This window comes from Thermobia domestica, chromosome 1 (assembly GCF_964235325.1).
Source record: "Thermobia domestica chromosome 1, izTheDome1.hap1.1, whole genome shotgun sequence".
Lineage (NCBI taxonomy): Eukaryota > Metazoa > Arthropoda > Insecta > Zygentoma > Lepismatidae > Thermobia > Thermobia domestica.
In genome coordinates this window covers 242,621,742-242,646,682 of record NC_137454.1, presented here as the reverse complement: position 1 = coordinate 242,646,682, position 24,941 = coordinate 242,621,742, and the positions used below count along the sequence as shown (strand labels likewise).

General features: G+C 34.0%; 1 protein-coding gene across 2 annotated transcripts in view; it reads left to right on the top strand.

The window, feature by feature from the left end:
• The first annotated feature begins 8,597 nt into the window (after positions 1 to 8,597).
• Positions 8,598 to 24,941, top strand: part of LOC145694838 (phospholipase B1, membrane-associated-like) — a 34,059-nt gene continuing 17,715 nt past the window's right edge. The window contains exons 1-3 of one of the 2 annotated variants that reach the window (XM_081771514.1): positions 8,598 to 8,712; positions 16,544 to 16,763; positions 24,106 to 24,332. In XM_081771514.1, the coding sequence (XP_081627640.1) occupies positions 8,674 to 8,712; positions 16,544 to 16,763; positions 24,106 to 24,332 (486 nt within the window). In that variant the 5' untranslated portion in view covers positions 8,598 to 8,673. The remainder of the gene's footprint in view (positions 8,713 to 16,543; positions 16,764 to 24,105; positions 24,333 to 24,941) is intronic. The other variant, XM_081771523.1, reaches the window with a different exon arrangement.

The window sequence follows — 24,941 nt, the reverse complement described above, 5'->3', positions numbered from 1 at the left end:
ACCATATGGAGCCTCGAACAGTAACTCGTATCTTTGTAATTAGTAATCCACTACTATTAACTCTGCATAGGTTGTATAAGGAGCTATATCATTCATGTAAACACATAGGCGGATGCAGGGGGAGGGCGAAAAGTCGTTCGCCCCTACCCAGCGCCACCATTAACAGTGTACTTTAGTAGTAATTTGTGACAATTTCAGATCATCTAAGTAATTTTTCACTGCTAGCATCCCCAACCGTCCCCTAAGAATCCATCCGCCCCCTCCAGAAGTCTGTTCTGGATTCGCCCCTGCGCAAACATAATATACAACTCATTCAAGAGTGAATTTTGGTAGTTTTTAAAAATTTTTATCTTAAAGGATTGTCATTTCTCGTGGCTACTTATGCAATTTTGTCCACAGGCATACATGCAATTTCCAGTCATTACGCAAATACATTTATATACTTAATAGACCTCGGCTAGTTGGGGGCTTCGCCACTAGACCCCCGTTACTAGGGCCTCGCATCACAAAAGCCTCTAATCATAATCAATTTAAAAAGAAATGTCTGGGGATTTCCCTTAGACCCTCTGATATCTCATTTGATCGGCCTATGACCTCGTACCTCGTAAACCTACAACCATACCGAATCTCAGTTCAAATATCAAATTGTATGTAATAAGATTCCGGTATCCCGAGACATACCGAATTTCAGTGCGAGTACATGGGGGCTTTCCCCCCAGCCCACACATTTGCTCGGTCTATGGCCTCGCACATCATAGGCCTGCAAACATAACGAATTTTTAAGGGGCCGCGGTGGCTCAGTGGTAGAGCGTTCATCTCCGGTGCTTGGGGTCCCTGGATCGATCCCAGCTCGCGCCGTGTGGACTTTGAGGTGGACATACACCGTGCTCGTGGGTTTTCTCGGGGTTTTCCCGTTTCCTCCCACTTTCTTCGTTTCATTTATTTCTCATAATCACCGTCTCCTTTAGCCTAACCGGCATAAACGTAGGGCGTAAAACTCAAGGATTTCATTTCATAACGAATTTTTGTTCAAATAACAAGTTTCATTTCTCTAACATTCCAGGATTCCGAGATATAAAAGTCTTTTCTCCCCGCCCCTTTTCTTCCCCTCTAAGACATACAACAAAAAACGCTTAAGTACATACCAAATTATTTCAAATGTAAAGTCCAAATACCAAATTCTATGCTCCTAACCTTCAGAGGTTCCCAGATATCGACATGTTATTATAATAATTACAATCCCCACCCTTTCCTTTCCATCTCTTTTGTTTTCCTTTTTACTAAAACGTCAAAAAACACTGAAACACATGTCAAATTATTTTCAATGAGAAATGCAAATACTAAATTTCAAGTCTCTAACCTTAAAGGATTGAACATATTAATACAATAATTGTAATCCCCACTTAATTTTCTTCTCGCCCTTTTTCTTCCCTTCCGGGCCACATATAAAAGAAAACGTTGAAATACGTATCTAATTATTTTCAGTGAGAAGTCCAAATACCAAATTCCATGTTTTTAACCCTTTAAGTTTCCGAGATATAGGCATATTATTATACTAATTGCAATAATTGCAATTACCACCCGCTCTTTTACTTTCTATATCTTCCCTGCCCCTTCTAATTTAAATATCAAAAAGCACTTAAAGAAGTATCAAATTATTTTCAATGAGAAACCCAAATACCAAATTTGAAGTATCTAACGTCAAGAATCATCAATATTTTCCACCCCATTTCCCCCCTTCCTCGTCGAATTTCCCAAAGTCCTTCCTTAGTGGTATCCTACATCACAAACCCTATAAACTGTCCAAATGTCAAGTTTGTAGCTTAAGCGATTTGGCCTGTACGGTGATCTGTCACTCACTCACTCAGTCACTCAGGACTTTGCCCTTTTTATATAGAGAGATTTAAGATTTCATGGGAAAGCCATGGATTTTGTCCTAAGGCCGCCAGTGTCTTAGAAATGTAATAGCTTTGCTATAAATTTTAAGCAATCAACTGACTGATCTGCGTCTATATGTATTATGTAAAATACCGCTTATGATATTTATTATGCTCGTAATAAAAAAAATTAAAAAAAAAATAGAAATGATGAAAACTCAAAGACATCCATGATTTTAGCGTAATGCTGCAGGAGTTCAGATCATTGAATTAATCATAAGAGCTGACTGTATAAGATAGACTACATTAAATTCCAATGTGGCACAAAGAAAATATACAGCATTACTATGCAGTTTTTCAACGTTATAACTCATTCTGAAAATATTATCATAGGTCTCACAAACAATCGAATTTTAATCCTAACTCGATTAATATATAACAAAAGGCAGATCTATACAACTACTGACTTGAGATGAAAGTGGCATACTTGTACTACGTTTAAAGATATACTAAAGACTAAATGAAGGGGTATGCACAACAATGGTCTAACCCCGAAAAATGTGAAAATGAGATTTTGATGTAATCTTTTGTCATTTAAATTGAGTTGTCTTCCCATTGAGTTAGATAAAATTCACCTAGTAAATTTTATACATATGGATATTTTAGTTCTGGGTCTCAATCTAAGGCCTAAAATATTCAAAACAGGAGTCCGAATCTGAACTTCGAAATTTCGGGTGTGGATCCAGGAACCGGATATCCGGATCCAATATTCGAAACTTCGGATCCGGATCCAAGATTCGAAATTCCGGATCAGGATCCAAGATCCGAAATTTCGGATCCGGATCCGTCTGGCCATCCCTACTGTGAAACGTTTCACTTATCACAATATTTCAGTTTGAAAATTTTGCACTCGCTGTATTTTTTTTCTGTTTCAGAAAGTACTAAAAATTTAGTGTGACATTTTGTATGAAAATTTAAACCATGATTGAAATGTTTTATTCGAAAAAGTTTTGCATTCACTGATTTTTTAGTTCGAAGATTTGTCCGATTTTTTAAGATTGAAATTGTTTAATATTTTAAAATTTTAAATTTTTTTGAATATTTTAAAATTTTAAATCTTTTACTGCTATTTAGTTTAAAAATGATTGTTCTAAAAAAATTGACATTTTTTCTAAATTTCTTGTTTGAACATTTTTACACTCATTGAATTTTTTTGTTTAAAGAGTTTTGCAGTCATTGAGATTTTTTGTTTAAACATTTTTGTATTTACTGATTGTTTAGTTTGGAAATATTTAAAAATTTTGTTTTAATTTTTTGTTTGTAAATTTTAGTTTTATTTTAATATTTTCCCACTTATTGAATTTTTTGAAATGCTTTACACTCAGCGAAATTTTTAATTTGGAGTTATTTGTTTTAAATTTTCAGTTTGAAATTGTTATGTTCTCAATGAATTCGTAGTTTGAAAAATTCAATTCAGACCTTGCAGTTTGAAAAGTTTTGTACTTACCCAAATGTTTTTCTCAACTTATCTAGAATTCTTTGTACGAAAATCTGCATTTGGTGAATATTTTAATACAAAAATTGTAATCTAAAATTTGACTGATTTTTTGTTTATTCGATTTTAAATTTTCCCTGAAAGAAAAAAAAATGTTGCGTTCTAGTGAAAAAATGCTTTGAAAAATTTTGCTTGAAAATTTTAAAAATGTAAGTCTTACAAAAAAATCGTTTCTAATTATTTAGAGCACTTTAAATTTTACTAAAATCTGGTAGCACTGTATATTAAACAATGAAGTTTTCCTTCAACTAAGCGCTTACTTAACTGAACACCGAGCGTTAAAATGTCACCCAAACCATTCAGAATATTTCTAAATCCTGTGTCATGATTCATCATAAATCCAAATAAATTCTTGATATGTGTACGTCTAATCATATTTCGTTTCCTTACATGAGCCTCTCCATGTAGCAGACCGTCGTTGTTGAGGAGGCAGTGGAGCTGAGACGGCGATTTGATTTTTTGATGCATATATTACCCTTTATTACCATGTTCTCATATGAATTCGTAGCCTTGAATATCGATACCGGACTCGTGAGTGGTCGGTGGGAGTCATGAGAAGTGGATGGTCCGTGGACATCTTTCTCATCTAGGATGGACGTGCACCCATCCCGGCCTGTTGTGTACGTCTAGTGTTTGTCTTGTCTGATGTCCGAGTCTTTGGAAATATAAATATAAAGAAAAATAATATAAAAACACAGAAAAGAAAAAAATAAAAGCTCAAATTGATAAAATAATCTGCGCAGGTTGTTCTCTTCTGGGCTGGTACGGGTATATCGTTTTGTTCGACAAGTTCTTTCTTTTAGTTTCAATTATTATTCTTCCGGGGCCACGAGTATCTGTCGATGGTAATGGTTTTTACCCCTGACCGCGTCGGCCTCACGATGATCTTACTGTGAGGGCGTGCTAATGAGAAAACCAGAAAAGTGGTATAACTTCTCCTTACAAGCACCCCGGTGTGAAGTTGCGGGGTTCTCACACATTTTGTATTTATAAATATACTAGCAGCGTTCACCCCGCTTCGCTGCGGTCACCCCGGAACGCAATAAACTTTGTTACTTAGATAATTTTTACTTTTTCGCTTTCAAGTGATATGATGAAAACCATAGAAGATTGCAGTAAATCTTAACATTATATCGCCTGTCATTTATGTTAACCCGCCCCGCTTCGCTGCGGTCATCCCGGTGCTGGCATATTGTAAAAGTGTCTGTAAAAATAAGCAAATCAATTAAAAAATTTTAAACAGAAGATTCAAGCTATTTTCCGCTGTATATCGCCTGTCATTTATGTTAACCCGCCGAGTGACACGGTCATGCGGGTTGCATATAAATACGTTTATTTTTACCTATGATGAACTAATAACAAAGGATTTGTGGACACCTGAATGGTCAATTATCTCAAGACACTGGTAATTAAAAATTAAAGTGATATGATAAAAACCATCTAGGGTCCAAATCCTAATAACCCCCCAAAAATGAAAGAAATTGGTTCAGCCGTATTAGCGTGATGAGGGAACAAAGGATTTGTACGTTCTCTTTTATATAATAGATAAGAAATATTCACTCATGTATTTAATACCAACTTTTTATGGATACTAAAACTTTAACCAATAAAAATCGAGCTCACCCAACTGTAAAAAGCCCAAAACGAGTGAGAGCAAGAGATGCTCTCAAGTTGTAGATACAGTGGAGTCCCGATTATCGGAGCTAAAGTGGACCTAACTAGGATAAGCAAGAACTTGGTTAACATGGATGAATACATAGACAGTTTTATACAATATGAATTATTGTTTTTGTCGATCATTTCTCTTTATTTATTACTACCATATTTGCAATTTTTATTGGACGTACGTTACAGTAAAATAATTATATATACATACACACATAAGGAATTAACAATAATACAGTAAATAAAATGTAGTTTGATAGTGATACTTATGGTACCTAAGTAAAACACAACACAAGTAAGGTACTGTTTAACATACATTTATCGTTTAATAAAACCTTCATGGTCTTCTGCTTCATTAAATTGTCTCATTCTTGGCATAGACGTAGCAACACCATAATGCGTCATCTTGCTGTTCGACGTAGAACAGCGTCTTCTCAGACTGAAACTCAAGACGTGCAACAATTAAAGTTCGCGCGTTTCAATGTGGCAAGGTCGGGCGGAGTCATTACCTCTACGCCAGCTTTGTTTGCTTTGTTGCTGAAACAAAAAGTCTGAAGACTGCTTATCGTTGTAAGAGTTTAGTTTCTAAATTTTTGTTTGTTTGGATTAAGTTCGGATAACACGGATCCTCGGTTAATCGAAACTCGGTTAATCGGTACTCTACTGTATTGTGGAAAAGACAAGCATCTTGGAGTCTAATATGTTGTAATTAAAGATAAAGATGCTGATAGTGCGAACGCTGAAACTTACATTTTGAGTGTATTAAGGCCTTGTCCCCTTTTCTAATTTATAAAGCTACTATTTATAGGTTAAAGATGTCAAGAACTTATGGAAACGGTCGACTAGAAGTAAATAGTGAAGCTACTCAAATTGACTACCATTAGACCAGTGAATGTGTTGGTAGAACCATATCGTCTACTGAATGTTTCTCTCGGTATGAAATCATGTTGGAATCTCCTAAATGCCGCCGAGAAGAAGATTAAATCAGAGCTGGCTGACCAACATGTAGAGGTAGCTGTCATCAAAAGTAAGAAGTCAGATGAACTCGTTGCTACTCAGTCAATAATTCTTACTTTTAGTTCGCCTACAATTCCTGACTACGTGAAGACTGGTTGTTATAGACTTAAGGTCCGTCCCTATATTCCCAGTCAATTGCACTGTTTCCAATGTCAACACTTCGGGCACACCAGTACGTCATGAAGTACGAATGTTGTTCTTTGTGCGAAATATGGCAAGGTAATCATGCACAAAATCCTGTACAGCGACCAAGCCCTTTTGTGCCAATTGCAAGAGCGGGTATTGTGCTTGGTCTCGGGACTGTCCATCTCCAGCCTTCCAACGTGAGAAATATATCCGACAGCTAATGATTGTTGACAATATCTCTGCTGCCGATGCTAAGCGGCGCCTTAAAGAATGTATTCTTTCCTCTTTCTCTGTCACTTTTGCTACTGTTGACACTACATGTAACTGTTTCAAGCCATACGTCTTACGTCTCCACCCAAATTAATCTTGTTTCCAACAAAGTCCAGAAATTCAGATCCCAGTCGCATTGACTAGCGTAGCGAACCCCCAAAACTCCACGAGTTTCTGTTAGTGTTGGTCTTCGGTGAACTCCAGCTCACCTTATATCGCCGTCCTAAAACCTAGTTAGCATATATGCTTCCTCAAAGATAAGATTTTTACCTTGAAACGAACAAAATCTACACATGTTTTTAAGCCACCTGCAGTTTTTCTTCAAATCTGACATGGTGGAAGAAGAGCTGCTGATAGTGAGTTAGAGGTCTGCACGGGCCGAAAGTTTTAGCCCTGGCCCGGCCCGGCCCGTGAATTTACAATGTGAGGCCCGACATAAGCCCGAATTACAGAAACTTAATAATTAACGAAAAATTGTATTTTTATTGAAGCAATTAGAGGTTTAATTTTGCAGTTGTGCTTTAAAAGTTCTCCAGACAGAACACTGCAATATACATCGTTGTACAGTATATTTACAAAGTTAGACCCAAAAAGGCCCGAGAAATATGGTTGTATATTTAAAAATTTATGGCCCGAGTCCGGCCCGGGCCCGCAGTGATATATGCTTTGTAGGCCCGAGCCCGGCCCGGGGTTAGTCCTGCGGGCTCGGCCCGAATCCGTGCACATCTCTATACTCACGTGAGTAGACTGTACTTAGTCCACGTGAAAAGGTTGTTCCCAAACGCTAATTTCTGACTTTTTGTTGTTTCTTTACTATTAACTGTTATTGTTATATATTTATTCTATTGTTGCTATTAACTCTATTATTGTTATTGATATGTATTACCTATTACTTTTATTGTTATATATTTATTATTTTCATATATTCATTATGTTATCTTTCCGTTTAGCTTTTTATTTCAATTTTGCAAAAGTTTTCTGTTTATTATATTTCGATACATACTTTCTTTGTACATTTTATTTACGGTAGTGAGTGTTGATCGTGAACGGGGATAAATGGCCTCAATTCTGACACCCCCCTTACCCTTGAATTAATTGTTCCACCCTACTCTTCCTGGAGCTCATGTGGTTACGATTTCATGTTAATCTGTAGGTCCCGTCTCATATAGCCTCACTGCTGAAAGTAACAAACTCAAAATTACCTTATTACCTTACCTACTTTTCCTCACGTAGACGAGTTTTCATGTAAGGCCGAACCGAGTAACTAATTGAGTTATTCTGTCCTGAATACTTCTTGAGAATAACAATTTTCTGGTTCAACTACACAGGTAGTAGCAGCGTTTCCAAATCAGTCGAAAATAATCTAATTAACCTTCTATAATGAAATAACTAGTTCAACTTTTAATATAACAACAATAATAGTAATGTTTCTGTAATATATTTATTACTACATCAGGCATTCCACTTTTAGTGAATTTACTGTAATTTGAAAATTGTAAAACGAATATTTTAGTAACATGAGGCAGAACGTCTCTTTGATTGACGACTGAAGTAGTGGATTACCTTAGAGTTGGTTATAAATTACTCTTCAACCATTTTGTTTTCGTTAAAACATCTTGACGTCACCATCTTTCTAACACAGCAACTTTAGCCTATTGATGAAAACCAAGTCTATACATGGGATCACAATCAAAAATACTATTAAATGCATTATCTATTTCATGGTATTCAGATACATTTCGCAACAACTACTTCTTATTAAAGAGGTTGAGTTCCTAATGCATCAGTACAGAGTTAATCTTCCTTCTTCATTTCCTTCTAACACTCTAATCTTTGCGCAATGAACAATAAGTGGTTGACACTAATAAATTATTTTTGTTTATTTTCTGAATATTACCACGGAAGTCTTTATTCTACATATATATATAGACTCTTACGTTACTATGGAGTCGTTCGATACACATTTTGCCGTTACTTAAAAAGGAAAAAAAATGTATGCGATAAAAAGTTATTGCATGGTACGACCTCCTATTAATTAAAAAATGATTACGTAAGTTAGTGACATTTAGTAATTCGTCATGTATTGCTCAATAAATAGAGAATAATAAAAATATTTTTCTTTTTCTTTTAGGAATACTAAACAGAGAAGTAACATTAATTTTTATGGTGCTTATCACATTAGTGTCTCCTGACAGAAATGAGGTAAGTAATATTTTCTAGTCAATGTATAGGAGAGAAGCTTTGCTAAATATGTTGCAAATAGTTATATTATTGTCTGGACCTCAACTTTTTATCATTTCTCTTATATTTTATTTATCCTCTATTCTTTTTCACTGGCATGCTATTTTTCTAGAAAATCTCCAACACTTAGTAACGTACGAGCTAGAAATCTTGCGAAAGACAAGTTCTTATGCTCATTTAGCTTTCTGCAGTCTTAACACTTTTGAGTTCGTCCAGATTGTTTTGAAGTTAATTGCTAGTTCGACGACATTTGAGTCTACCAAATCGAAAACTCGCCTTAATTGAAATCGAAAACTTCAAATATATAAGAAATTATGTTCAAAATGAAATGAAATCTTTCAGTTTTACGTCACAGGCTTATGAATTTAGGTTAAAGGAGACGGATGATTATCTAATGAAAGTGAATTATGATGAAATGAGAATGTGGGAGGAAACGGGAGAATCCCTAGGAAACCAACAGAGCGGTGTTATGTTCAGGTTGATGAAGACTTGAATAATGTGATCTCATTCCCAGATAATTTGAAAATGGCTGCGAAACGCAATATTCGCCAAATTCATTGTTTGGTTTGCATGTATTTTCCTGTTTAGGATATGTAGATTAAAATGGTTTATTGTTGTATTAATTATATTTACTTTAAATAGGGTTGCTTCATGTCCATATTTTGTACGGACTGCTTGTATTTTTGGATCCGTGTCCGTGCCCGTATCGTACAAAGCATGACATAGGAAAATGTCCGTATTTCACAGTTTTTGAGAGCTGCCCTAAAATTTCCGACTCGGGAATCGCTAAAATCTCGGGTGAAAAGGATTGTGTTTTTATCATATAACTTATATTTTAGTTACCATTAATAAAACAGCTTACGCTTTTAAAAAGTGCCAGTTTTCCATTCCAGGGTTCTTTTGGTTAAATTTAATATATGTAATTTAATGCCATGGTTTATTATATTTGTGTTAATGAAAAAATATAAAACATGTTAGTTTCCAATAGTGTTTTGACTATTATAGTAAACAATTTTGTGATAACTTAAAAAGGTGATTTTTAGGTAAGAAATTTTAATATATTTGTTCTGTGTTTGAGCACCGTATCTTTGATGGGTCGTCATTTTAAGGCTTGACCATATTTTGGATCAAAAGATTATGGCAACCCTAACTCTAAATATTTATTAAGTTTCTTATTAATTTAAATTAATCTGCTTTTGAAATATTCCCTGAAATTTCATTATGTATCTGTACCAAAAGTTTTTATTTGTTGGACTCCAGATCAGTGATATTTCAGATGATTTCCCCTGGGAGGGAATTTGAATAAATAAATAATGAAATTAGTACTGCAAAAAATACTTTAACTGAGATTGAGTCCGATAGGAGAAACGCCCTGGGAAATCCCATTCCCTCGGATAACCCTTTAAATCATAAATACTCCAGATCATATTTACCGTAAGTCATAAAAATATTCTTAATTTATTTATTAAAAAGTAAACATAATTTCCTTTTGCAAAATAGCAGGAGTGTCATTGCATATTTTTTTCCACTGAGTTGGAAAATTTTCTCCTGCCCCATAAATGACGCTCTCCATAGAAAGTCCAACGGTAATGCTCTCAATTTGGTGTTAAAATTCAGAAGTTCGATCTCAAAACAGGGAAATTTGCAGCGAACATTGCGTTTTCCAAAAGTTTTCACGATTTCCCCTCGCTATTGTTATTCTATCACTTGCACGCATCGTTTGTCTTCTTTCAGTTCAAAGAACGTGATTGTGGAAAGTTAAATATGTTATTTACTTCTGTAACATATTATCTTCAAGTATTAAAGGTAGGACTACCGTACTAAGCTTTTCCACTCATATCACTTACATTATGACTCATGAAAAGCTATTATAACACATGAAATACTATTACACTGAAAAAAGGTTTGGTCAGATTAGTGCTGGTGACTAAATCGTTTTATCAATATAGCGCCAACCAAACGTTTGGTCACCAGCACGAAATAATTTGGTTACTATTTGTTTGGTTGCAGGAACCTAGTATTTGGTTACCGGTACCAAATATCATTTGGTAATTCTGTCCAAATAAGTAGAATTTGCTTCGGAATACAAAAAAAGTGGTTAAAATAATCCAGGTTTGGTTCTTGGAAGTAAATAATTTGGTTATAAATACTAAACCTATATGTAGTGAATTTGACCAAAATATTTAGTAGCAATTACCAAATACTGTTGGTATAGGTACTAAACTGAAAATAATACGAAGGTTATCGCAAAAGTCATACGTAACGAAACAAGAAATTTTTAAACATACAAATGGAAAGTAACATATGTAAATATATGTAAATACACACATACATGTATACGTAAATACATACATACATACACACATACATGTATATGTATGCATATGTAAATATACATATTTAAATAAACATATGTAAATATTACGTATAAGTTGGATGAAAGTACACATTCCATAGTACGAACAATTATTTTCACTTTTGTTTCCTCTCGTGCTATATCCTAATGAAAATATGTATGCCCGTACAATTCCTTACATGTAACGTTTACATGTCACATCTCTCGAGACGAAGAGGCGTACTTCATTTTTCACATTTTTCAGCAAAACGTTTTAACGTTTTTGCAGTATTTCGTCTGTTTGTGATTTCTTTATTATTTATTTATTTACTTACTTTTGCTTACCGAAATGATTCCAACTTACGTAACTGCAGTAAGGACAACTCTTGTGAAGTAGTATTGTAAGCTTCGAATATTTTAAACATTAACTCCTCATTTTTTGAAAGAAATGAGATACACTTTTTCGTCGTGTGAAAGAAATCAGTTGCGTGGTAACTCTGCTGAGTTACGCCACCTAGTGTTGTTATGGAACAGATTTCTAACGTAAAATATGGGCTTTTATTTGAGCTGTTTTTGTTATGATATATAGCTTAATATTAGGAACAATTATTATTTTCGTGCTGTTTTACGTGCAAATATGCCAAGAAACAAGAATACAAAAAAGAAGAAAATTCTCAAGGAATAAATATCTGAAATCACAAATACTGTTTGAAGTTTCTGCTTAGTTCTAAATAACTAATTATATTTTAAAAAAATGGTATACATTTTTTTAACATAATAAGTGAAATAATAATAGCCTTACAATAATAATCATGAACACAAATATATTTTGACTGTTTTTCAGTGGAACAAAGATTCATAAAACAATACATGTTCTGTGAATTTCACAACAGACATTAGTCCGTGGCAAGGGCCATTAGGTCTTCGAATACTCCTTTGATAGTAATGGTAGGTTCCTTACAATCTTGACACGTGCAGTTCCGTGACAGAAGGAACATCTTGCTTAAGACTGATGGAGTGATATTCATCTTGCAAATGGCTGATCTTGAAAAATATTTTGTTGCTCTGATTTTTCTGTAATAGTAACTCCCTCATAGTAGTCCAGACCACAACATCACCTTTATCTTCTTCTCTTACTGCTAGTATTCTCAGAGTTCTATTTGCAGTCTTATAGGCTAAGAAGTCAGTTATTTTTAAGGTGTATATCGTAGGGATGAGCTTTCTTCGTGAGGCGAAATATAGGAACAAGTTGAGATGGCACATACAAGTCTCTTGTAGCTTCTAAAGCTGTATTTATGCAGCTATGAGGTAATTACCTTCGTTCTGTCCATGATATGGTTTGAAGAAGTAAAGAGTAGTTCTGTTGATGTTCTTCGAGTTGAATATTGTATGGAAGAGAATGCTAGTAACGACTGAGTTTTTGTTTTGACCTGGGCATCCAACCGAAAGTAACTTCTTCAATACCAGCTTTGTCCACGATACCAAGATACAATCCTACACAGGTTGCAGTTTCACATTATCCCCGTCTGGCTATATCTTCATGCCCAGTGAAACAATGGCATGTAATTGTTTTTAATTCATACACAGTCAGGTTATAGTTGGCCAATCTTCTTCTATAAAATAAACGGTTGCCATTGCATTTTGGAAGAAAAATAACTTCTTGTAAGTCAAATGAAGGACACTCTCTCTTCGGATCTGGATCGGTTTAGCAGCGTCTTCCTTCGCTCTAGCTGCCTTTTTCTCTGTGATACATTTTTCGTACTCATCCTGGAGTTCACTCTTCTCTGGGCATTACCGCTTCTGTAACTTTTGCGTAACCCACATTGGTCTTTTTTCGAGTGAAAAAGTGATATAGTATTTTGTGTCTGCAAAACGTTAGTGTAAATTGTGTACCTGCCGTGTATTGCCTTATTAGAGTATTCCATATTGAACATACCCATCATCTTTTGTTTGTTCAAATATGAGTGTAGATAGTTTCTTTTCGACTTTTTTCGGCTGAGACTCCATGCAAGGAAATCTCGATATATGTTCCAGTATTGCTTCCCTTCCCTTCCATTGGTTGATATCTTTCTCCTCTATCACTGCCTTCTACTTGAAAGTCTTACGGCCACAAAAATAACCAACACACATTAACTAACAGTAAAGTAATTAATACGATAAAGTAAACTTACCTCGATTTACACAATTAATCACATACTTAAAATATTCACTTTCTGCTGCCAAGTAGTCACTTTTATACGCTCAAACCGTAGATAGCTGCCATAACAATTACCTAGAAGTCAAGTAGATACACTTGACTTTGTAATTAAACATTATAGTCAGGAAAACCAAATATTTACCAATCACTTAAGATTTGGTTGGCATAACCAAATTAATCAACCAAATGTTCTGACCAAAAAATTTAGTGTTCATGACCAAACACGTTTAGTATAAATGATCAAATTTTGGTTAAACTAACTAAATAAAGTGACCAAATGCCCTGACCAAACAAATTTGGTATTTCTGACGAAGTCATTTTTTTCAGTGTACGTATAGTCTTTTCAACTAACTTTTCCTTTGAGGTTAGAGTTTTCTTCTTACCTATCAGTGGAAGGAAAAGAATCAGACACTTAGCCCGACATAAATGAAAAACAGTGTTGACAGGCAAATAAGAACATCTAAAGCGTAGTCGATGATTTTTAAAGCGTACTACACGTGCATCTATGACTACTTGTACAGTTTCAGCACTTTCTGTCCTACGTCATCTCCTCCACTTTTTCCTTCTATTGCTCTCTACTTTTCTCAGATTGTAAAACTGCGCTTCTACGTCATATATTGACTAGTAAAATGATTGTATTAAATAATTGTTAGTGAAATATTTATTCATAAATGCTATTTTCTGAAATTGAAGAAAAATGAATTATGATATATTGTAGGATTGCTAACGAAATATATACATACTGGATATATAAGAACAAAATCGCTTTTGTCATTTTCGAGAGAGCACTAATTTTAGAGTTTTACCCTCTAGTAAATCACTATCATTATTGGAGGTAGAAGGAAAATTCGTAAAATCCTGTAAAAGCTCATAAAATCTTAAAATTCAAAATTCGGTCTCGATACATTGAACGGTGTGGACCTATGTGGATGGATCTGGACGAGTGAAGAAACAAACATCAGAAATCACTTTTTATCTCTTACGGCCCTGAAATGTGTAAACTAGTTAAAATCGCGAATTAAATGTTTTCCCAAGATAAAAGGCTTAATTGCAGCTCGGAAGTAACTTATTGATAGTATATCAAGGATGTGACACGAATTAAGATGCAGTAAGGATATTTATTTATTTTTATTTGAACACGACAAAAGTACAAATAATAATAGTGTTCAATTATGTCCTGTAACATCACTGTTATACAATTAGCATACACTATACATGTTGTTCATACACTATACGTGTTATACATTATTTGCATTTGATAAATTCGACTCACGGCTTTCTGAGAGTCGAATACATTGACGTTTGATTTTGTCGAAATGGTGAAGTTATATAAAGTACATAGTCTTGTAATAGGCAATATATCTAATGCATTTGTGCTTTGTTTCGTTAGATCAAAAGTTGCTGGACGAGGACGGGTCTTGTTGCTGGGGATGTGAAAGTAGATATCTGATAATACATTTTCTGAATCTATGTAAATATGTATCAACTTATGTAGAAAGCACAAATGAGAGTTAGTTCCAATAGTTTCAAGTGACTCTAGTGAGTAGTATTGTAAAAGGTCTGTGCATTTTAAATACCTTGGATAGACGTCTATTACAGGCTATAAATTGTACAAACTTAGATTGTATTACATTAATCGATTTCAGTACAGGTATTTTAAATCATTGATGATTATTCTAGTTTAAGAGCATACGTAAGCAGAATAATATTTTTAAAGAATATTAGAACTTATGAATTCATTTCCGAATCTTATTACAAATCCGAGATTTCCATACGCTTCACTTATCATTTGCTAAACATCAAGGTCTAATGAAAGATTTGATCTTCTTATCACTACAAGATCGTGTACATGATCAACTCTTTTTAACCCTGTGGTACTGGCGCCTGTTAATGTGACTTAAGCACTAGCGCCTAGTCTCACAAACCCATTTGTTAAATTTTAAATCTTTACCTAATAATTTTTGTTTAACATTTTTATTGATAATTTTATTTTGTAGTACGTATATTAATTGTGTATTCATGAGGTATATTGCGAATTTCAATATAAACGTTACATTTTAGTGTATCTTTGGAAAAAAAATGAAGAGTTATGAAGAATGTGGTAGAACTACAGTTGAAGACCTGAAATGAGTAGTTTGATGCAATGAGTCTGAAACATGTAGTTGGAGAAAAACGATGTTGGAAATTTAAGTAGTGTTTTTTTCTTACATAAAACAATGTAATATGCAGCATTTTTTATTCCGATACTGAATTGAAATGCTATCAGGAGGCTAAACAAGCATGACAAAAGCCACAAATGCGTTTGATGCAAAAAGGGCGTAAACTCGCTTAACCCCTTATTATATGAAACTCCTCAATTGCAGAACATCCCAAGTCCACCTGAGTACTTTTGTGATTTTAGAAGAAAGACAAGGAGATTATACTTGGTATGCTACTCTGTTCAGCTGAAATTATATTGTATTTTTTTTAAAGTTTTGATTTGGATTTACCTATTATGCAAGAGAACAACCCTTAAAATATAGATGCTAACATAAAAAAAAAAAAAAACCGCAAAATACGAAGAAAAATAAAGGACTTGGGATGTTATGCAATTCAGGCCTTCAATTATTATTTAGCAAAAAGTTCAAACGTTTTCATATGTTATCATAAGGTAGTAAATCATGTTCACAAGTGTTCATTGAAAAATAAAATTTTCAATTTGAAACCCAATCAGAACCAACGGCTAGCTACTAGTAACAGGCTACAAAAACAGGTGGCACGGATCTGTGAGACTTGGATTTGATATTGATTGGAGACTGGGTATCGATTTGATATTGAAATTGTAAAGAGCAAGGTTTTTCCTAGTGTACGAAACTACGTTGCAGATTTTAGCATTTAACAATAGTTTGTTGATTTTACACCATTTATGAAGAGCATTGATATTATTTATATCACTCAACACCTCTTTCAGTAGTAAGACTATTTATGGCTTTGGATTGATTGTTTTAACAAAAGAGACACTGACCAAACCTAAAAACCCACTTTATTTAAATTATTTTCATTAATTTAGATAGTGTATGAAGAAGGATATGCTAGATATCCGAAACAGTTACAAATTATAATTTAAATAAAGTGGATTTTAAGCTTTGGTCAGTGTCTCTTTTGTTAAAACCTCTTTCAGAAGTTATAGTACTATAAATTTTTAAGTCATCTGCATATAACAATTATGTAATTGTATTATACTAGATAAATCCTAATGATCATCTTATTTAATTTAACAGGAAAACAGCAGGCTTCAAAGGCGTATTGGTTCTTCTCATTCGTTTCCATGTAAGATAGCAAAGTCTTCCAAAGTACCTACTAGCGTTCACCAGTTGCGGCCTGGGGACATCAATGTTGTAGCAGGGATTGGAGATAGCATCATAGCTGGGAATTCAGCATTAGGAACTACGTTCCCATTTTCGAACTTCATTGAGAATAGAGGAGTCTCGTTTGCTGTAGGTAATATCATCTGATATATTTGATATTATTACAAATATTTCAAAATGCCATGAAATTTGATACATGGTTAGTTGTGAATCCCATAGAGGAAAAATTGATAATTAAAGATTTACGTGGATACGGACATCTGCGTGTATAATTTTTTGCGGATACAATACAATTGAAGATATTCGTGAAGACAAGAACTTTTGTTTTCATTTTTCGAAGCACTACTAATTATTAACCTCCCCTGTTAAAGTGTGTTTAGTTCCGGAAGAACAACACTGTGTTTCGTTAGATTTTCCTTTCTTTTTCTTTACTTTTTTATAACTTTCTTCTGAAGTGACAAATTTTTCTTTTTAAGTGAACTTTCACTCCTTTGTCATTGTTCTGAACAAAGATGATCTTGCTCGTAATCATCGTCATCACTATAATCCGTATTCTGCCATAATTGGCAGGTTACTTGCTGCAACTGAGAAGCATCCATGGACCACGACCTTCAGCTAACTTCTTTGTCTTAATATAGAAATTTTCTTCCATCAGCTATAGTATATTTTACCTCTCTTTTTTTCTTCCACTGTACCTTTTAGCATGGAGACAGTTGTGAAACACGAAAGGTCATATCTTACATATCCAATATCTAGACACAATTTCATTCGCTACGGTCCACTCCTTCCGCCATCCAATGCCTCGGTCTATCCATTTTTTAAAAGAAAAATACGAAACACGTATTTCCTCATTTTACCTCTACAATGTTTGTGGACAATTTCATTCACTTCGGTCCGATTCTTCTTGCCTTTTAAACGACAACTATCAAGATTTTGGTGGGGCTATTGCTCCAAAACCATTTCTCCGCAGAAAATAAAAAAAGTATTCGTTTCCTTCTTGTGTATTGTCCATACACAAAGTTTCGTTGCAATTGTCCATGTCCTTTACACACATCTGATATACTGTTATTAGCACTTTTGATATTTCGTGATCAAAGGTTTGGAGGAGACCGTTCCCCACCACACCTTTTTTATTTTTTCAAGAAAATATGAAACCCATATTCCCTCATTTTATGTGTACAATATCTGTGCACAATTTCATTCACTTCAGTCCACTTCTTGAATTTCGGGCGTCAAATTTCAAAATTTCTGGATGGGGTTTTGCCCCTAGCGTATTGTTACTCCCCAAAGTTTCGTTCCAATTCTTCATGTCCTTTAAGCATTTCTGACATTCTGTTATTAGCACTTTTAATGTTTCGTGATCAAAGGTTTGTAGGGGACCATGCCCCACCCAACCGTTTTTTCCAGGAAATTACGAAACCCATAATACTTCATTTTATGTCTAGAATGTCTGTGCACAATTTCGTTCACTTCGGTGCACTTCTTGCCTTTCGGGCGTCAAATTTCAAAATTTTTGGGTGGGTGCTTTTGCCCACTAAAATAGTTTTTCCGTAGAAAATAAAGAAACCGTGTTCGTTTAGTTTTTTGCGTATTGTCCCTACACAAAGTTTCGTTGCAATTCTTCATGTCCTTTAAGCACTTCTGACACACTGTTATTAGCACTTTTGATTTTTCACGATGAAAGTTTTGGAGGGGTCTGCACCTCAAACAAACTTTTTTTTTCAGGAAAATTTGAAATCCATATTCCTTGTTTTGTTCCAATAATATTTGTGCACAATTTCGTTAACTTCTGTCCGCTTCTCGCCTTTCAGGCGTCAAATTCCAAAATTTTGGACGGGGCTTTTGCCCCCTGAAACCGTTTTTCCGAAAAAAATAAAGAAAACGTGTTCGTTTAGTTTTTTGCGTATTGTCCCTACACAAAGTTTCGTTGCAATTCTTCATGTCCTTTACATACATCTGACATACTGTTATTAGCACTTTTGATATTTCGTGATCAAAGGTTTGGAGGAGTCCGTGCCCTACGTTACCGTTTTTTCTTTTTTTAGGAAAATACGAAACACGTATTCCTTGATTTTACGTGTACAATATCTGTGCACAATTTCGTTCACTTTGGTTCACTTGTTTTTGCCTTGGTGGCGTCAATTTTCAAAATTTTTGGTGGGAGCTTTTGCCCCCTAAAACCGTTTTCCCGCAGAAAATAATAAAAAAAACACGTTTTCGTTTATTTTATGTGTAGTATCTACTTGGCAAATTTTATCAAAATCGGAGTGTTACACTTGGGAAGTTTTACTTGTAAGTAGCAAAACTTCAATCTTCTTCGAAAGTATGGTTCGTGTGACGGTGAACTACTTTCTTTCTTCGACAATCATCAGTTCAAGTCTCATAGTCTGCTGTAAGTTTTCTTGTTTTACAAATATTGTGTTTCTGTCATTTTGTTAAACAACTATTGATTGTTCCAAAAAATATTCCTTAATATTATTCGATTCATTCTGCTTTATTTGAAGATTTACAGATAATTCAGAACCAGAACTATGTCTAAAAACGTTAAATTGTAAAGAACTTTATAGAAACAGGAAACTTCATTTCTGTTCGTTGTCATAAGCTGAAAGGGAAACACTTAAGTGTTTGAAACTTTAATCAAGATATGACGAAACTTTAATGGAACGTTACTGAAAAATAAACCTAATTAAACATTTATCCTAAATAGTTTTTGCAAGTAGCCTAATATGTAGAAAATGAACAGCCTTCGATTTAAAAAGTGGTGGAGATAGTTCTCAAACCAAGTTGAAAATTCACCCTTTACTTTATGTAAATAATAAGCATTCTACAAAAAGTATTTGTGGAGAAGTAATTTGATCATATTTACTTAACAAATAGAAGTTAATATTTAGTGTTGGCACCTCCTAATCGGGATTCGATGCCAAGCATCCTGACTGATAATTTTTAAGTTTCACCACGCGAAGTGAAAGAAAACAGCCTGTTACTTAGTTGTTAATGTTTGAGTGTAAAATTATCTTTTCGCTTTATCCATAATTTTTTACATAATTAAAATACACATTATGTATAATATAAATACAGTGACTTGAAAGCTGATCGAGCACGAAACTTAAGTCTTTAATACAGTTAAATGCAGAGAGTAGCATGAAGTTATTTATTCTAATAAAACCTGTTGAGAATAAATGTGAACACAGTATTGAATCTTCAGATAAAACAATAATTTCTAATGATTTCTTAATCTCAGCAATCAGGTTCTTGTGATCTGACTGTGTATCTATGATTATGTGCAATCATTTTAATTGGCCCTGGTTTCATTATTTCAAGTCCAAGAAACAGACACTGTTTAGAAGCATGGATAATTTTTAATCAAAGTTGCATAATTTTTATGATTTTACTTGGCAAAATTCACACACAGACTCAAATTCACGTCCAGTTGGATAGTAGACGTTCTCTTTTGCGCACTTCAATAATAATAATAATAATAACACACAAAATGTATGCAACGACAATTATGGATAATAGTATGCAAGATGTAGTAACAACAAATGCGTCAACAACGGCTCTTATGTAACGATTATTACATCCTGGAAGAAAATATTCGATATTATACACTTAACCACATTGTGGGTTCAGTTTCTCAAAATTGGATAATTTACCGGATTCTTCTAGTGGTGACTAATAGTTTGTAATTTCGGTTTCCATATTCAAGAAACTTTTTCTATCAGCTCATTAAGCAGTCAAATGCCATCGATAAAAGTAGTTGGAATAATATTTCAATGTATAGAAAACAAAAATATATTTGTATCTATATCTATATTATAAATACGAAGTTAGCATTGTCTATTACGTGATAAAGGAAAAGTCCGTTTAATTTAATTTTGAACATAAGTAACATTGTCTTTGAGCTGTTTTTTTTATCATGTTAATTTACTTAATAGTGTGTCGTAAGAGAAGAGGGAAAACTTTTAAAATTTATGCCAAAAGTAGGTATATCAGAAGCTCTTCATGTTAGGAATACAAAACTTGGTATAGAACTCTCATTAAATGGTCATATTTCCCAGTATTTTCAGAAATTCAGCTCGTAAAGACAGGATGGGGGAGATTGGATAGTATTTGGGCAAGTAAACTTTGTGGCGGACAAACACCGTGTGCGTAGGTTTCCATGAGGTTCTCTCTTTTCCACCCATTTTGTTATAATTCATCTCATTATTACGCCCTCCTTAACCTGAGATTATAATACTGGGACATTTAACTCAAATAAAAAATAGAATATGTGAATATATTTTTCTCAATAAATAAACATGGAAATTAAAGTTGTTTCTCTGATCGTCACTGGGAAATAACTGAACCGTTTGAAATAAACATAGTTATCGCTAGACTCGAGCAGGATTTCTAGACTTCCAAACTATTTTAAGCATAAGTATAGGAAGTCTTATATGTAGAACGGCCAAATCTGTCTGTCAGTCTGTTGAGAGGTATCAAAGCGAAACAGGTAAAAGATATCGACAGGCGGTGTTTTCGGAATCAATCCAACAGTCCCAAGGGTAGATTCCACCTTCTCTATTAACCTCTATTCGACATAATATAGCATTTCTGATTTTAATGAAAATTCCCACAGAACAATAGTGGTAATAGAAGTGACAAGCTTTTTTCAACGAACCTACAAAGTTCGTTACTGAGTTCTCTATGTCTGTGTATGTGTCAGTCTCTTATTTGCGAATTTTTCAATTTTGAGGCCTCCGTTCGATAGAGCATCAAAAACTATCTGAAAGAAGTGATGGAATTGTTCGCGTCACTCTTACTATTCCGAGATATTGGCCAAAAAAGTTCCGATTTCGGGAGATTTAAGGAGCCATATCTCAGGAACCGTCAATCATAGAGAGATGATATTGGTGTTGATTAATACCTAAGACGAAGGTAAATAGTTTGGTTTGGCCAGTGGTTCTCAGTTACTATTAGTACCAAAATGTTCACCATCAACACCAAAATCATCTCCCTATGACTTACTGTTTCCAAGATATTGACCAAAAAAGGTTTTATTTCGGGGGGTTTAAAGAATTATATCTCGGGAACCGTAAATCGTAGAAAGATGATATTTTGCAAATTTTTCAATTTTGAGCCCTCCATTTTGAACACTATGATGATTAATTTCATTTTCTTTAAACAGTCGTTTTACATGTCGAATATGTAATTCAACACCTAAATTTGTTTGTATGCTAAACACGGGAAACTTGATTTTTTTAAAAAAATGTTATTCCTTTTACATATTTCAAGACTTTCCTTTGCTTTAAACGGAACAAAATACGCATATCGTAAAAAATATCAATACAACATAATATATATTTGTAATTATTATTATACTTTGGAATATTTTGCATATTTACAAAATCCATTTGTAATATTTGTTGTCTTCGTAAAACAACATATCGTAAAATGTTTTAATATAACATTTAAACAAAACATGTGGAAAAATTTAGTACTCAAGGAAAATATAAATAGATAGATATGTTACAGGAATTGTTTAATGAGTTAATAATAAAGTACCTAGAACAATTGAAGGGTTGGATGCAAGAACTAGGTAAGTCTATATTTGAGCGAATTTGAGATTTTAGCATGTTCCAGTAGCAAAAAAGTCACTCTACATCGTGTACAAGAATCATGTGGATCCGATGATTATATTCAGTGTTATAATGCGAATGAGGTACCTATATACAGTGTTCATCGTGAAGTCAGAGCAAGAAACAGTCATCTCCGGAGAAATTTCTAAAAGTGAACTTACCTGGCTCTTGCATCCAACCCTTCTATTGGTATAAAGCCTGTAGAAATTAATATGGAAAATTAATACTTTTTAAGTTCGTTCTGGCAATGCTCCTGAGAATTCTCAACTGGTTTCTTCTGAAGTACGAACACAATTATAAGACGTTTTCGGTAGAGCACAATTATAAGGCGATGACTTATACCATAATATAGTGTTATTAATGAAATACTGATATGTGTGATATAATTAAAATCGTTAGAACCGTCTTTGAGAAAATCAAGTTATTTTATTTTCATCCTTCAGTAAACTACACTTATTTTTCGGGGGTAGAAAAGCATTCCCCAGAGAATCGTATAAAGACCTTAAGCTTAAAATTTGGTGCGGATACTTTGCACGGTATAGCCCTCTATGCGGGTGAACGTATTTATATGGAACGGACAAAAGCACGAACGGAAGAACAAATGTCCAAAAATCACGTTTTCAATACATAGGGAACATGAACCTATAAATTCTTTGAAATTTCGGATTCAATTTTTTTTCACAGTCACCATACATTCTTCTCTCTTCTCTTCGCTTAAAAGTAAAAAATTGTAGTCAACCATGGGTGCACAAATGCAGCCGAAAGTTGGTTTGAACAATGTGAGAAGGATCATAACTTACGAACGAAATGTAGGCTCAAGGTCAGACCAAAAAAATATATTATTTTAAGCCTAGAATCCATTAATGTACCAATAATATGGAATGTGTGCCAGTTTTCAGTTCCTGATTTATCATCTCTTTTCTAGAAAACCTTTTGTGGCCTCGCGTAGCGTATTCGACAACGCTCTCGTCTTTGGTGCGAGCTGTCTGGTGTTCAATTCCCGTTGAGACACACTGTGTATAAGATTTTACAAACCATTCATCCTGAGTAAAGTTTTCCTGTATTATCCTCATTCACACCAAGAAAATGTCTTGATAGTACCTAAGATAATGGCTCCAGCCCATTTTCTTCCTTCTCCATTTCTTTCTCCTCTCCAATTCCCCCAGGAATCTCATCCCTCATACGTGATGGGCTAACATGGTCTTAGATGAAGAAAGCCAGATATCTAACTCCTAATCCTAATCCTAGAAGCCCTTTTGAATTTCTTCTTATGCTGTCAGCCTTGTTTCATATCCGCTGCATTATTAAAATATAAAGTTAAAATAACTGTTTTTCACTCAATCTCAATCTGACATTTTGCTCTCTAAGAAAATATATAAATAAATATTAAAAAGGAACATTCACTTTCTTGAGAAATGCTAAAGATGTCTGGATTTCTGAGTCATGTATTTATATTCGTTATTACTAAATCAGTAAATAATATTATTGGTAAACAAAATAGTAGAACATGAGATGTTTCTAAATTCATGTTTAAATTTTATTCATATTTGAAACACAATTTTATGAAAAATAAAATATTATATTTAGAAGTTTTCAAATAAGGCTATTATATTTAGAAGCTCTCAAATAAGGCTATTATATTTAGAAGTTCTCAAATAAGGCTAACCAACAATACAATATTCAGGAAAATCGGAGTTGAAAAGGTAGAGGAACGGATAACGTCGCGCCGTTCCCCTGCCTGGACACCATAGATAGTTTTTGGAAGTGGGGTAACGATGTCCTCCCGCGTTCACCCTCAGTTTTACCCCTTTACAATATTGCAATATTAATAAGATTATTATCATTTTTTTTAAATTTCAGGCGGAGCTAAAACATGGAAAGAATACTTAACCCTTCCTAACATTTTAAAGTTATACAATCCACATTTAGTTGGATACTCCATAAAATCTGACGTTGTTGGAGCAAGTTTCCAAGAACTTAACATAGCTAAATCAGCAATAGTTGATTCAGATCTTCTAACATTAACCAAAATTTTAGTTCAACGTATCAAAAACAACTCTGAAATTGATTTCCACAACGATTGGAAGGTAAGTTGGCATATTATCTAAAACAATGGATGTTTCACAATAATTGTAATTAAATACTTGAAAAAAAAAAATAGTTCCAGAAAGTAAGGAGAGAGCAAAGTAATAACCAATGACTTTTAAAAAAAAGCACTTGGTTTATTTTTTAAAATTTTTTTCCCAGAAGAGGAAACGTAATGTAACTTTCAACATATCGATGTATATTAGAAACTTTTAAAATTAAAAATAAAAGAAGCAAACAGGGTGAGGTTCCTTAAACGCAATTGTAAGAAAGTGAAATCTAAAAATAAAAGTAAAAATGACAAAATACAAAAACAAAATAAGGAACTTATACAGGTAAAAAGCCAAAAACAGGGTATTTAAACTAAACAAATGGTAAACAAGGGGAGTTATTTGGTCAGTCATTTTGACAGTCGGTCAGAACAACATAGTTAGTCGACCACCAGAATTGGAACTTGTCAGTATGGACCTCAGCCTATACCATCAAACCTTTCTGTAAGTACTTCGTTAATTATGCTAAGAAGCAACACATAAGAAGTTCGTGCATGGAGGTCTTCCTTCATGACAGGCGTAAATTGTTAAAATTTATAATTTCTATATTTATTATTTTGT